This window comes from Carettochelys insculpta, chromosome 19 (genome assembly GCF_033958435.1).
Source record: "Carettochelys insculpta isolate YL-2023 chromosome 19, ASM3395843v1, whole genome shotgun sequence".
Lineage (NCBI taxonomy): Eukaryota > Metazoa > Chordata > Testudines > Carettochelyidae > Carettochelys > Carettochelys insculpta.
Genome location: NC_134155.1, coordinates 26904581 through 26919366, shown reverse-complemented (window position 1 = coordinate 26919366; position 14786 = coordinate 26904581). Strand labels below are relative to the sequence as shown.

The following is a 14786-nucleotide window of genomic DNA, read 5'->3' as shown; positions in this document are numbered from 1 at the left end:
AGGCATCCTTTAAAAAGTGGAAGTCAAATCCTACTAAGGAAAATAGAAAGGAACATAAACACTGCCAAATTAAGTGTAAAAATGTAATAAAAAAAGCCAAAAAAGATTTTGAGGAACAGTTACCATAAATTCAAAAAACAACAGTAAAATGTTTTTTAAGTACATTAGAAGCAGGAAGCCTGCTCAAAAAGCAGAGGGGCCCCTGGACGATAGAGACATAAAAGGAGCAATCAAGGAAGATAATGCCATTGCGGAAAAACTAAATGATTTCTTTGCTTCAGTCTTCACAGCTGAGGATGTTAGAGAGATTCCCAAATCTGAGCCGTCCTTTATAGGTGACAAATCTGAGGAACTGTCCCAGATTGAAGTGTCATGAGAGGAGGTTTTGGAACTAATTGACAAACTAAACAGTCCCAAGTCTCCGGGACCAGACGGTATTCACCCAAGGGTTCTGAAAGAACTCAGATGTGAAATTGCAGAACTATTAACGGTGGTTTGTAACCTATCCTTTAAATCAGCTTCGGTACCCAATGATTGGAAGACAGCTAATATAACGCCAATATTTAAAAAGGGCTCTGCAGGAGACCCTGGCAGACTGGTAAGTCTAACATCAGTACCAGGCAAATTAGTAGAAACAACAGTAAAGAATAAAATTGTCAGACACGTAGAAGAACATGATTTGTTGGGCAAAAGTCAGCATGGTTTCTGTAGAGGGAAGTCATGTCTTACTAATCTATTAGAGTTCTTTGAAGGGGTTAACAAACATGCGGACAGGGGGATCCAGTGGACATAATATACTTAGATTTCCAGAAAGCCTTTGACAAGGTCCCTCACCAAAGGCTCTTATGTAAATTAGGTGGTCATGGGATAGGAGGAAAGATCCTTTCGTGGATTGGAAACTGGTTAAAAGACAGGAAACAAAGGGTTGGAATAAATGGTAAATTTTCACAATGGAGGGGGGTAACTAGTGGTGTTCCCCAAGGGTCAGTCGTGGGACCAATCCTGTTCAACTTGTTCATCAATGATCTAGAGGAAGGAGTAAGCAGTGAGGTGGCAAAGTTTGCAGATGATATCAAGCTGTTCAGGATAGTCAAAACCAAAGTAGACTGTGAAGAACTTCAGAAAGATCTCAGCAAACTGAGTAATTGGGCAGCAAAATGGCAAATGAAATTTAATGTGGGTAAGTGTAAGGTAATGCACATTGGGAAAAATAACCCCAATTATACATACAATGTGATGGGGGCAAATTTAGATACAACAGATCAGGAAAGGGATCTTGGAATTAGGGTGGATAGTTCTCTGAAAACATGCATGCAGTGTGCAGCGGCAGTCAGTAAAGCAAATGGGATGTTAGGAATTATTAAAAAAGGGATAGAGAATAAGACGAAGAATATCTTACTTCCCCTATATAAAACTATGGTACGCCCACATCTTGAGTACTGCGTGCGGATGTGGTCTCCTCACCTCAAAAAAGATATACTGGTGTTAGAAAAAGTTCAGAAAAGGGCAACTAAAATGATTAGGGGTTTGGAAAGGGTCCCATATGAGGAGAGGCTAGAGAGACTGGGACTTTTCAGTCTAGAAAAGAGGAGACTGAGGGTCGATATGATAGAGGTATATAAAATCATGAATGGTGTGGAGAAAGTGAATATTGAAAAGTTATTTACTTGTTCCTATAATATAAGAACTACAGGACACCAAATGAAATTAATGGGTAGTAGGTTCAAAACTAATAAAAGACATTTTTTCTTCACACAGCGCACAGTCAACCTGTGGAACTCCTTGCCAGAGGAGGCTGTGAAGGCCAGCACTCTAAAAGAGTTTAAAAAAGAGCTTGATAAATTTTTGGAGGTTAGGTCCATAAATGGCTATTAGCCAAGGGTAAAGTATGGTGCCCCTAGCCTTTAGTCAAAGGCTGGAGACAGATGGCAGGAGACAAATCGCTTGATCATTGTCTTCGGTTCACCTCCTCTGGGGCACCTGGCACTGGCCACTGTTGGCAGACAGGATAGTGGGCTGGATGGACCTTTGGTCTGACCCAGTATGGCCGTTCTTATGTAAATTCAGACTACAACTGCAAGACAATCTTTAAATGCTGAAGTAAAAAATAAAAATAAATGTGCACTTAATGGGAGGAGTGAGCTCGTAGTAGAAAGTTCCCATTTCCTATTTTAAAGTTTAAATGTATATTTTTATTTATTTATTTAGGAGTTATAGTGGACCATAAGCTAAATATGAGTCAACAGTTGCAAAAAAAGCAAACACGATTCTGGGATGCATTAACAGGAGTGTTGTGAACAAGACACAAGAAGTTATTCTTCCGCTCTACTCTGAGCTGGTTAGGCCTCAGCTGGAGTACTTTGTCCTGTTCTGGGCACCGCAGTTCAAGAAAGATGTGGAGAAATTAGAGAGGGTCCAGAAAAGAGCGATAAGAAGCGACAAGGCTAGAGAATGGGACCTATGAAGAAAGGCTGAAAGAACTGGGCTTGTTTAGTTTGGAAAAGAGAAGACTGAGGGGCAACATAATAGCGGTTTTCAGGTACCTAAAAGGGTGTCATAAGGAGGAGGGAGAAAACTTGTTCTTTTTGGCCTCTGAAGATAGAACAAGAGGCAATGGACTTAAACTGCAGCAAGGGAGGTTTAGGTTGGACATTAGGAAAAGTTCCTAACTGTCAGGGTGGTCAAACAGTGGAATAAATTGCCAAGGGAGGTTGTGGAATCTCCATCGCTGGAAATAAATAAGAACAGGTTAGATAAATGTCTATCAGGGATGGTTTAGACAGTACTTGGTCCTGCCATTGGGACAGGGGGGTGGACTCGATGGCCCCTTGAGGTCCCTTCCAGTCCTAGTATTCTATGATTCTATGATTTTCTAAGTATTCAAGCCCTGATGTACTAAACTTGAATATACATTGTATATTCTGTCAAACCACTTTGAGGCAGAAACAGATTCTTAATGGTCCTTACTGCGTTCTTAGGTCTGACGTGGATATTGTAATATGGTATGGTAGAATAATGAAGTGGTCTGCACTCGTGAAATTTTATCTACCCTTGTTACATGAGCCAAAGTGAGGAATGCAGGGAGGTAATTATGAACATCATCCTCAGACCAGATACTAGAGGAAGGACCCAACAGTCAAGGAGAAGGTGCCACAGATCATTGCATATCAAATTAGGGCAGACTGACCACCCAGGACCTGTGGGAAGAAGTACGAAACCAGCTTTCCAGGAAAATACTCATGAAGCTGCAGTTTAAGGCTTCTCAGGTGGCTTATGATAATAGGTTGCAAGTCATGCTTTGGGCAAGGCATGTTGATCCAAAGAGTCATCCAGTTTAAAAAAAATAAAAATAAAAAATACTTCAAAATTGCATGGCATGCCACAAGAAAATTTTCTGGAGACAACTGCTAGTTTTGTCCATGAAAGAAAAGATGCAAGTGTCTCACTCCTGAAGTCAGGAAATGAGCACATTTAGGCTTTCAAAAATGTCTGCCAGGCAAGCTAGCTAATCAAGCCACATTTTATCTGAAAATCTTTTGGCCAGAGGTGAATTACAATCTGAAAGAAAAATATTCACTTCCTCTCTCTGTTCAAGCAGGATTGAGAATTTTTCCCAGAGACAACCACTAAAACTCTTATGTACATATCAACTGACGGTGCACAGCTCTGATCTCATCTCACAAAATTATACTCTGAACTACCCTTGATGAAGCTGGCCATGAGAACAGCTTAATGGAGAATGGGTGGATTTTTTGAGCAAGTAGGACTTGCCTGTGTATAACACAGTAAATCCAAACTGCTTGCAGTGCAGCAACCTGAACTTAGATGACCAGGACATTGTTTATCTAGTCATTGCATGAGCACCGCTACTGCAAATTCACAGCGCTGCCATTCCAAGCCAGAACAACAGACAAAAGCATCCAAAAGTGCAAAGAGCTGTTCCCCTGCAGCACTCCTTGATAACGACCAGCACATCAGAAATTCTTTCTTTTTCCCCCCTTTGTCATTCTCCTATTTTATCTATATCAGTATTTGAGCAGCTCTGGAAAAATCCATAGTTTCAAGTAAAACTGGAACAGAAAAAAAGAACTTCACCTGATTTTGGCAGTCACTTGTTCAGTCATGTCACGTGCAATACTATGATTACACCTGGTAACAGGCAGGGGAATCAAATCAATATGCATTGCCGCACCTTGCGCCAACATAATTAAAATCATTTTCTTGGCACATGATAGAAAAAAAATCTCCAGTAGTGTGCAGTTTTGAAGTTTTCACTATCCATTATGACACAGCACAAGCTAGCTCCAGGGTGCTCTCTCATTTAACCAGGAGTTGCTGTTCTCAGTACAGTTTTCTGACTTTCTGACACTCAGCTTTCACTGAAAAAAATTCACTGGTTTTGTTTGAAGAGAACTGTACCATGTCTGCAACTGCTAGATCATTTTCGACTGTTTCAAGCTCTCCTTTGCCAGAACTTTGCCACACACCAAACAATGTGGCTGTTCAAAAACCAGTTGAAATTTGTGGTTTGTAAATTTGTGGTTTCCTGTATTTTTTCTTAATCGTTGTTCGGATCCTCATGGTCAGTCCTTCTGCTGTGAGTGGCAACTGACTCCTTTTCATTACTCACTTTTCTTCAGAAAACAGTCCATTGCTAAATTTATTATTAGACTTGCTGGTGGGGGGAAGGACAGAAATTGCCCTTGTAATGCATTAGATTGTTAAGATCTCTGTTCACGCCAAGGTTAAATGTGTCAAATTTGTAAATGAATTCCAATTCAGATGTTTGCCTCTAATCTTGTGGTAAAATTGTTTTCTTGAAGAATGCACTTCTATATTATGCATTAGAAGAACAATTTCCCCACCTTTGATGTTCACAGGAATGACACATAGCCTACTAATTTGCTTCGTTAACTGGGCCTACTAGTGACACGTAACCCTTCCTCTCCCCACCCCCGCCTTCTCTTTCCTTCTCCCCCACCTGCCTGCTATATAAATCCTGGATTCTGTTTTCCCTCCTCATTCTTTCATCTAAGGAAGTGTGTTTTACCAACAAAAAGTAAAGTTGATAGTCTCTAAGGTGCCACAGGACTGCTTGTTTTCCCTGTAAGCCTTGCAGAAAAGGCTATGATTGGTCCTACAATGAAATGTGGCCATGTCACTGATGTTGGGATTGATCTTGATGCTGTACATTTCCACTGAAAGGGAGAAAAAGTTTAAATCAAATGCAAAGGATTCACAACTTTGGCAAAATCTATATAAATGTGAAAAGCCAAACAAAAGGAGCGATTTCAAATCACCAGGACACTCCTGTTGATCACCCAAGATAACTGCTAGAAACTTCTAAGAATGAATGGAAGAAGGACAGAAGGACAGAACCCAGCCTGGGAGGCTACTCAGTCTGTGAAAGACATTTATCAGCATAACTGAGGGGGAAATAGTCTGTGACCAGTTTCTTAGTGTATTAAGTTAGCTTGTGTGTTTTGGTTCAGTGTGGTTTTGTAACCTACACCGTTTTGCCTGTTCTCTCTTATAGGCCATGTCTAGACATGGCCAAAACTTTAATGGCCACGCTAATGGCCAAATCGGAGAATGCTAATGAGGCACTGAAATGAATATTCAGCGCCTCATTAGCAGTCTGCCGACCGTAGCACTTCGAAACTGCCACTTTCCACTCGCATGCAGCTCGTCTACACGTGGGTCCTAGGAAAAAGGAGACTGACATTTGCAGGGTCCTTTCAAAAAGGAAATGCTAATATTCATTTCAGCACCCCATCAGTATTCTCTGATTTGGCCATTAGCATGGCCATTTCGAAATTTTGGCCAATTGCAGACAGAGCCATGATCACTTAAATAGTTTATATTTATATTTAATAAAATAAATTTTGTTTATTAAAAAACCCAAAATAAGTGTTATCAGGAGAGGGAGGAGAAGGCAAGGAGTCTGTGCAACTCTCTCTACCCTGAGAAAGAGGGTGAACATGAGCTTATCTTATATAAAACTTTATACAGAATAAAAACAGATTTATCAGAGGTTCAGTTCCCATTGTGGCCGTGCATTTGCATGCTAAGGCAAGTCCCTTCAGCTGACCTGATCTCAGTGTCTGTATTATACTGCAAAAGGCTGTGATCCTATCTCTGTGCCAGAGTGGGAGCAAACCAGAGAGCTTGGCTCAGTAAGACAGAGTTGAGGGATGCCCAGGTGGACAGAAAAGTAGGCTCAGCACATCAGATACCAGTCACAAGGGATCTCAAGAATTTTGCACAAATTTAAAATAGCGTGTGTGAAATTTGTAATTTTTGGTTTCAGAAGTTTTGATTCTTTGGTGCAGAACTCCACCAGGAGTAATACATGTTTTTTGTCATTAACTTATTTCCCCAAAAATTTTCCCCAGAGGTAGCAACTCAAAGACTTTTTTGAAACTTGCCCCTAAAACTTGGTTTAGCAGCATAAATAGGTCTGTAGAGCTCAAGACATCAACATGTGAAGGAGAAGGGTGGAATGAAAGGGCCACAATCTTAATGAAGGCACCACTACAGCAACATTTAAGTCTCCCATAAATACAAGAACATCAGATTCACATCAAAGAAATAACATTTATAACATTACCTAAGTATGTAATATTTTCAGCTAGTTCACAGCCATTGACATTTGGAAAATAATGTACAGTTTCCAGGTTATTGGCACCCAAGATATATGTTGGAATAGGAGCTGGAGAAAAAACACATAATTAGCTCGTTAGTTTCAGAACTATGACATATTCAATTCTGTATTTACTATTATGAAGTAAAGACTCACTACAGAGAAAATGGACCCCCTTACATGTACAATGTGCATTATGGGCCCACAAAGTGAACTTGTTAGGGCCTTCCCATTTCACTCCTTCTGCCCACCACAGTAAACGGTAAAGCTCTGCATCTTTATTTATTAATGAAGTTGTTGTAAGTAGGACTGTTAGTGACTTTTAAAAGTATCACCATCACTTGGACCCTAAAGGAAGGTCAGAAGGTCAAATTTTGGCACTCTGCTTTGGAAAGGTTGCTGACCCTGATTAAGGTTTAGTGTAATAAAAGATGATAAAAAGATGCTGACTCAGATGTCGCCCAGATAAACAAGGTCTGCGATACCAACTGAGCGATCGGGGTTGGGTCGATTAGCTGGCTACCGAAAGAATATTACAACTAACACATATGCTATCCATTGGAACATGGCATGTACGAACTCTGTGAGCAATTGGAAAATTAGAGCTGCTTCGGAAGGAGATGGAGACATATCGATGCGATATACTTTGACTGGCAGAGATGTGTTGGATGGCATCAGGAGAGATATAGGGTTGCGAAGTCATTTGGTCAGGAAATGAAACGAAGCATGAAGCAGGAGTTGGATTCCTTCTCAGCAAAACAGATAGAAGAGCATTATTAGGATACAAACAGTTGAGCACAAGAACGATGGTAGAGATATACGAAGCAAAACTGTTCAACATCTCAGTCATTCAGGTGTATGCACCCACGTCAGATAGTACGGAGGAAGAGATTGGGCTATTCTATAAAGACTTGACAAAGACGGTGGAGGAGATACCGAAGACAGACATATTGCTCATCAGAGGAGATTGGAATGCGAAGGTTGGAACAGGTAACGAAGGTTGGGAGAGTGTCATGGGAAGGTTTGGATATGGAGAAAGAAACGAATGAGGTGAGAAACTACTAGAGTTTGCTATACAGCATGAGATGGTGATCTGCAATGCAAGATTCCAACAAAAGGACTGCAGGAAGTGGACATGGCAATCAAATGACGGGAAGTCCAAGAATGTGATAGATATGATTTGGATAAGAAGAATATGGATAACATCAGTACAGCAGTGCCGAACTTTCCAAGGAGCAGATATAGACTCAGACCACAGTCTAGTGACCGCAAACATCAAGATAAAAATCAAAAGATAATGTAAGACACAGCTTAAGAAAAGAAGAGATGTGGTGAGGCTACATGAGGAAGAAACACGGAATGCAAAAAGAGCAATGCTCGAAGAGAAGATTAAGAATATCACCACAGAAAAAGACCTAGATAAGAGAGTTGCAGGGATAGCCATCACTATAGGGCCGTGTCTACACTAGCCCCAAACTTTGAACTGGCCATGTAAATGGCCATTTCGAAGTTTACTAATGAAGCACTGAAATACATATTCAGCGCCTCATTAGCATGCGGGCGGCCGCAGCACTTCGAAATTGACGCGGCTCGCTGCCATGCAGCTCGTCCCAACAGGGCTCCTTTTGGAAAGGACCCCGCCTACTTCAAAGTCTCCTTATTCCCATCTGCTCACAGGAATAAGGGGACTTCGTGGCACTTCGAAATTCACGCGGCTCGTCCCGACGGGGCTCCTTTTCGAAAGGACCCAGCCTACTTCGGCCACCCGCATGCTAATGAGGCGCTGAATATGCATTTCAGCGCTTCATTAGTATACTCTGAAATGGCCATTTACATGGCCATTTCGAAGTTTGGGGCTAGTGTAGACACGGCCTAGAAGAGGCAATTAAGCAGACTGTTCCAGAAGAAGAAAAGATCCATAAGAAGTGATTATCCAGGAGACACTGAAGTTGGTTCAAGAGAAGAGAGTGTTGAAGATCAGAAGAGATGTTTCTGAGATGGCAGAACAGCAATATAGCATAAAATGCAATGAGGTAAGGAAAGCAGCCAGAAAGGACAATGAGAAATGGTTAGAGAAGCAATGTGAAGATATCGAGAGGTATTACGGCAAATGTAAGACCAGGGAGGTGTATAAGACTATTAGGAATATCAATAGGAAATGGCAACCAAAGCAGATGCCGATCAAAGACGAGAATGAAGAAGTGCTCATGAACAGGGAGAAAATTGTGCAGCAACAGACGAGATATTGCACCGATCTATACAGAGCAAAGGTAAACTGCAGTGTCTCAGAGGGACCTATTGAAGAACTGAAAGATATCTCCACCGAGCATCGAGAGCGAGACCGATATTTTGAAGGAGGAAGTAGCAAAAGAAGTCAAACTACTAAAGAACAACAAGGGCCCTGGAAATGATAGGATCACGGGAGAGATGATCAAATACGGCGGAGAAAGCATGATTCCAGAAATACACCGACTACGTAATATAGCATGTAAAGAAGGGAAGGCGCCTAAGGAATGAACAAGATCTGTGCTAATGACAATACCCAAGAAAGAAAGTACATTGGAGTGCAAGAACTACAGAGCAATTGCCCTAACGAGTCATCTACGGAAGCTGCTGATGATCACACTGACTGAGAGACTAAGATCGCAGATAGAGGAACATATAGCAGACGGGCAAGCAGGGTTCAGAAAAGATAGAAGTACCATGCAGCAGATACTGGCACTAAGACTGATAGTGAAAAAAGCTTGACAAAAGAACAGGAACGTATACACTTGCTTCGTCGATTTTCAAAAGACATTTGACAGGATAGATCAGAGAGTGACTTGGGCGGTGCTGGAGTCATACGGCATGGATAGCAGACCGATACAGCTGTTGACGCATATCAAGGACAACGCGGAGGCAGCTGTGAGAACACGCGGGGAGTTGGGAAGTTGGTTTAAAACAAGTAGAGGTACAAGACAAAGAGATCCCATATTGCCAAGTATCTTCATCGCACATCTGGAGCGAGTGATGGACAAAAATCAAGGAAGAGGTAGAAGGGGTATCTGTGCACGGGAAAAGAATTAACAACTTGAGGTTTGCGGATGATATAGTTATCACTGAGGAAGATGAAGAGAAGCCAGCGAAAACGGTGCAGGTGTTAAAGAAGGGAAGTGGTACGGACTGATTATGAACTTTGATAAAACAAAAACAACGGTATTTGGAGATAAGGAAATAGAAAGGAAGATCAGTGTTGATGGCATTGAACTAGAAAATGCAGAGAAGGTCACATATCTGGAGAGCAACATAACGTATGATCTAGACTGTAAGAAGGAAATAGTGAATAAAATAGCGAAAGCAAGAGCGAGTTTGAAGGCGATGGATAGGATCTGGAAAAGCAAAGCAATTGGCTTAAGAACGAAGCTGGGCATCTTGAAAACGTGTGTATTCAGCAGCATGTTGTAGGGATGTGAGACAGGGTGATAACGAAAGATTTGAAGAGAAGAATACTGGTGTTCGAAAGGAGTTGTTATGGGAAGATTCTGAGAATAGGATGGACGCAGAAGGTTACCAATGAGGAATTATACAGAAAGATACAGCTGAAAGAGAACCTGCTACAGAAGGTTATAAGACAGAAGCTACAACTATTTGGACATATTTGCAGAATGAACAACGAATGAAAAATCAAGACCCTGGTATTCGGCATTATGGAGGTTGGAACAGGAGAGGCAGACCCCACAGAGAATGGGTACATGATATACTACATTGGTGCGGAGCTCGTCTATAGAAACTAAGCCACTCCACACTGGACAGGGAAAGATGGAAATAAATAGTGAGAGAGGCATCAGACACCAACGGGCGCTGAGTCCACTTACTGATGATGATGATGTAGTAACAAAATATAAGTGATATTTTGTTTGTGTGTGTGAGATTTAGTTTTTACCATTACTAACGTACTGCTGCTGCATCTGCAGCTTGATGCAGGTAACGAGTAGTATGTATTATTCTCTAAATAAATAACAATCAAATTATCTACGAAAATTACAGCATAAACCTTTTTAGACGTTGTCAAATGCTGTCCTGAGTTATAAATATGATTTAGTGACCAGATTTGCTCCACATTTGCAACAAGAAGCACCAAAGTTAGTATACAGCCTACACATAATTGCAAATTAACATGTTTTAATAGTTATTAATCACGGGGAATCAATTTTTCTTCAGGAAAGTAACTAAAATGTACAGCTGTAAAAAAACCATTAAAACCTATAATTTAAGCCACACTTTCCTGCTTGCTGACTAAAAATTGCAGCTTTACATCTATCCACCTTCATGCCTAACCTCTCACAGAGGTACATAGCTCCTGCTGCCAGTTGCATCACTTCACTGATATTTTTAATGAGATTGCTGAATCAGCTTTGTTAGATACACCTACAAGCTTTCCCCAGCTTGAAGTGTAGACGTACTTCAAGTTAAAACATGGTACAGCAATAACTTCACTGTTTTTCAGAGAGAATGGTGGCAGGGCCTGGGAGGGAGAAAGTAGAGGGATGGGAGATAAACAAATGGGTAGTTTCTACTATATGGCCATGTCTACACTAGCCCCTTACTTTCAGAAGGGGCATGGTAATAAGAGAGTTGGCAAGAGGCTAATGAGGTGCTGTCATGAATATGCAGCACCTCATTAACATAATGGCAGCTGCATGAAAAACCAAATAGGAAGAAGGAGCTTTCAAAGTTTGGGGGTGCCTTTTGAAAGACCCCCATCTACATGGGAGGCATGCAATTCGAAAATGGCACTTTCGAATAGCCCGTGGCAGCCATTATGATAATGAGGTGCTGCATATTCATGGCAGCACCTCATTAGCATCTTCCCAACCCACTCATCACTATGCCCCTTCCAAAAGGAAAGAGCTCGTGTAGACACAGCCTATAGGTGGAAAAGGAGTTTATGCTTGAGTAATGAGACACCGGAAAAGAAGCAGATGAGCTCAGTAAGTCCCAAGGCATTCCATAGTTAGGAATGCTTTGTAGCACAGCTAAACAGAAACAGAGTCCTTATGTGCCTCTGTTTTGGACACAGATTGGTCAAAATGTTCTTAGCCTTTTATTATGCACTCCTCCCAATGATGGAAACCTGTGCAAGTGAAATACCCGAAATAATATATCTCAAGATGGGAAGGTGAAGGGGCAAAGGATATTACCATTAATTCTTTTCACTGCTTGCTCATTAATTTTCAAAAGACTGCACATTGCTGCTGTCTGGTGCAGCTGCCAGTGGAAAAAGATGGAGCAACAGAGAACAGCTATAGCCAACTGCATGAGCTGATAATTAACAGCTTTGAGCTCTCCCCAGATCAGCGGCAGAGAGAAGACAAACCACTACGATACGCCACTGAAAAAGTTACAGAAATAGCTGAGAGCTGACCAGCAGGGAATACTTTACAGACTATAACAATTCACACAGCAGTTCACAGATAGCCACAAGCCCTTTGCATACACAGGGACACTTGCAGCAGGCCCAAACGGTAAACCCTAATCCAGCATTTCCCTATTTTATTTGGCCACAGAACCCTTTTACACTTGAAAGTTTTGCAGAACCCTGAACAGGCTTGCATATGGCTTAACCGCTCTCAGCCCCAAACCCGTCCCCGCCCCACCCCCAGGATTAACCTGCCTCAGCCCCAAACAGGCCCCCATGACTAACCCATCCACCCAAAGAGGTCCCCAGCCTAACCCCCTCTGAACCCCATCCATTGATCTGAAGAACTGGGTCTGTCCCATGAAATCTCATCACCGATTAGATCATTTTCCTAGTCTCTAACGTGCTACATTTCTGTTGCTTTGTTTTGTTAGAGTACAGACTAACAGGGCTACCTCTCCGTTACTAAACTCCATCCAAGTTAGCTCCTCCCATTACCTCACCCAACATGGCGGACAAACCTACCTTACTTACCGCTGCTTCTCTGACTTTAGTCCTAAGGGCCTTATTTCATCGGCCATCCTATAGCAACGTGAGAGGCCAGTCGCAGCCAATGCAAGGCAAGAACAATGCTGGAACCACAGGACTTGTCTGGCTCCCTTTCCAGATAGCCATTGGCTCCCTCTGCCCCATGCTCACTGCGCGTTCACCAGCTTCTCGGAGACTGAGAGGCTCTGTCCTACTGCTGCTGAAATAATGGAACTGTACTTAGTTGGTTTAATGGCCAGATCCCACATGCCACCCTGCCAGCCAATAAACCAATTAAATTTACTTCTACTGTTTCAGTGGCAGCAGGGCAGAAAGCTGCAGAAAAGTCAGTGGTGGCAGTGGCTGGAGTCGCAAATGGCTTGTTGGAGCTGCAGGTTGCCGGCCCTTGATCATTTTCTCACAGAACCCTTATTTTCACTTCACAGAACAATGGGTTTCCATGCAACCCCATTTGGGAAACACAGCACAAATCTTTTTTGCAGCAGCAGCAGCACAGAGCAGTTCTGCATACATTGCCTTCAGCTTCCATAAACCAAACTGAACGACTCTGACACCTACTACAGTCCTTGCCCTCACTGGGCATCCCTCTGTTCAGTTTAGTATTGTACAGATGAACAACCTAGTAAAGCAACACAGGAAACAGATGTGTGGTGACGACATTGATCAGGAGAGGCAAAGCCATATCCCATTGGGTTACAGCCATCAAATATACAGGCCCTTTCCTTACCTTTCTTGGCATATGTCCGGTATGCCTCCCACTCTGTCTCTGAAGTAGAGCCAAAGAAGTTCCCAACACACAAAAGTAGCTAAAATCGTGTAAAAATAACACAAGAGAACTGTTGTAAGAATGAAGAAAATTACGATGTTAAAATACCTAGGCTGTCCTTTTCATTACTTTTTACTGTCACAGCATTACAAGTGGGTTTAGGGTTCACTGTGTGAGATTTAGTTTCATCTGATGTATGTACAAGAGGCTGTAAATGGATGACAGGAGAGAGATCACTCCACGATTACCTGTTCTGTTCACAACTTCTGGGGCAGCTGGCATTGGCCACTATTGGAAGGCAGGACACCGGGCTAGATGGATTTTGGTCTGACCCAGTATGGCAGTTCTTATGTTCTAAGAAATTGCTTAGATGTTATTAAATACATATGGAAAAAACCATAGGGGAAAAACTACTGCAATTACAACATCAGGTAAACCTTCATTTTGAGAAACTCGCTTATTTCTTTTCTATGTACAGTTTTTCCCGGAGAAGCATTTGATGGCCATCCCGACCATGCTATATTGTTGTATATATCCTCTAAAGCAAGGCCCTCAAACTCACAGCCTGGGGATCATCTGCATCCCGATCAGTTTCTCAATCCAGCCTGCACACAGCTCCTGGAACATGAGTCCCTGTAAATCGGTAGTACCCTTCGCCCAAGTCCAGCCTCTGTGCCACTCACACTTCCCCTCCCCCCGGCAACCTCTTCCCTCAAAACAGCTGGCATGGGACAGCTGTGGGGGGTCGCCCCCCCCCAGTGCATTCCTGGGAGCTGCAGGGAAGCAGAGCTATGCAGAAGTCTCTGCACTGCTCCGCCACCATCTCCCAGCCAAGCCACTACACTTCACTGTATTGGCAGCAAGCACAGTGCCCCAGCCCAGGCTGGCTTGGGAGATAGCAACAGAGCAGAGCAGACGGCTACGCAGCTCTGCTTCCCCGTGGCTTCCATTGCCGTGGTGAGTGTGAGGCAGCCTGACCCTAGCTGCCAGCCCCAGGCCACCCAAGGCCCTGCACACTAACATGAGTATGGGGGCCTGTCCCATCAACAGACAAGGTAGAATAGCTGCCGCAGGGCCCTACCAAACCATCCTATGGCTGTGACAGCTCTGCCCACACCTTGCCCAGGCCACAGAGATGTGCCAGCAGTGGTACAGAGCTAGCATCTGGAAGCTGCTCTAGCCCCACTGCACTACCAGTGTGATGCTGGGGGCACTCAGAGTGGAGGTTTTAAATCACTCAGGAATAGCAGATGGGACCAGGGAATGTGTGGAGAGCCCCTCCCCCGAGACCCTGCCAGAAGGGAGGTGCCCACTGGCCCACTAGGAGGACTGGCAACAGTGCTACAGTAAATTGAGTTTAACCACCCTGCTTTTAAGCAATGATCCACAGAGACCAGTACACCCAAATGCACAGAGTGGGTGAAAGGTTA

At 42.9% G+C, this 14786-nt stretch overlaps 1 protein-coding gene across 3 annotated transcripts in view; it reads right to left on the bottom strand.

The window, feature by feature from the left end:
- CWF19L1 (CWF19 like cell cycle control factor 1) overlaps window positions 1-14786 on the bottom strand; it is a 131108-nt gene that overhangs the window by 113209 nt on the left and 3113 nt on the right. For 2 of the 3 annotated variants that reach the window (XM_075013480.1, XM_075013482.1), the window contains exons 3-4: window positions 13318-13396; window positions 6611-6712 (exon numbers count right to left, since the gene is read on the bottom strand). In XM_075013480.1, the coding sequence (XP_074869581.1) occupies window positions 6611-6712; window positions 13318-13396 (181 nt within the window). The remainder of the gene's footprint in view (window positions 1-6610; window positions 6713-13317; window positions 13397-14786) is intronic. The other variant, XM_075013481.1, reaches the window with a different exon arrangement.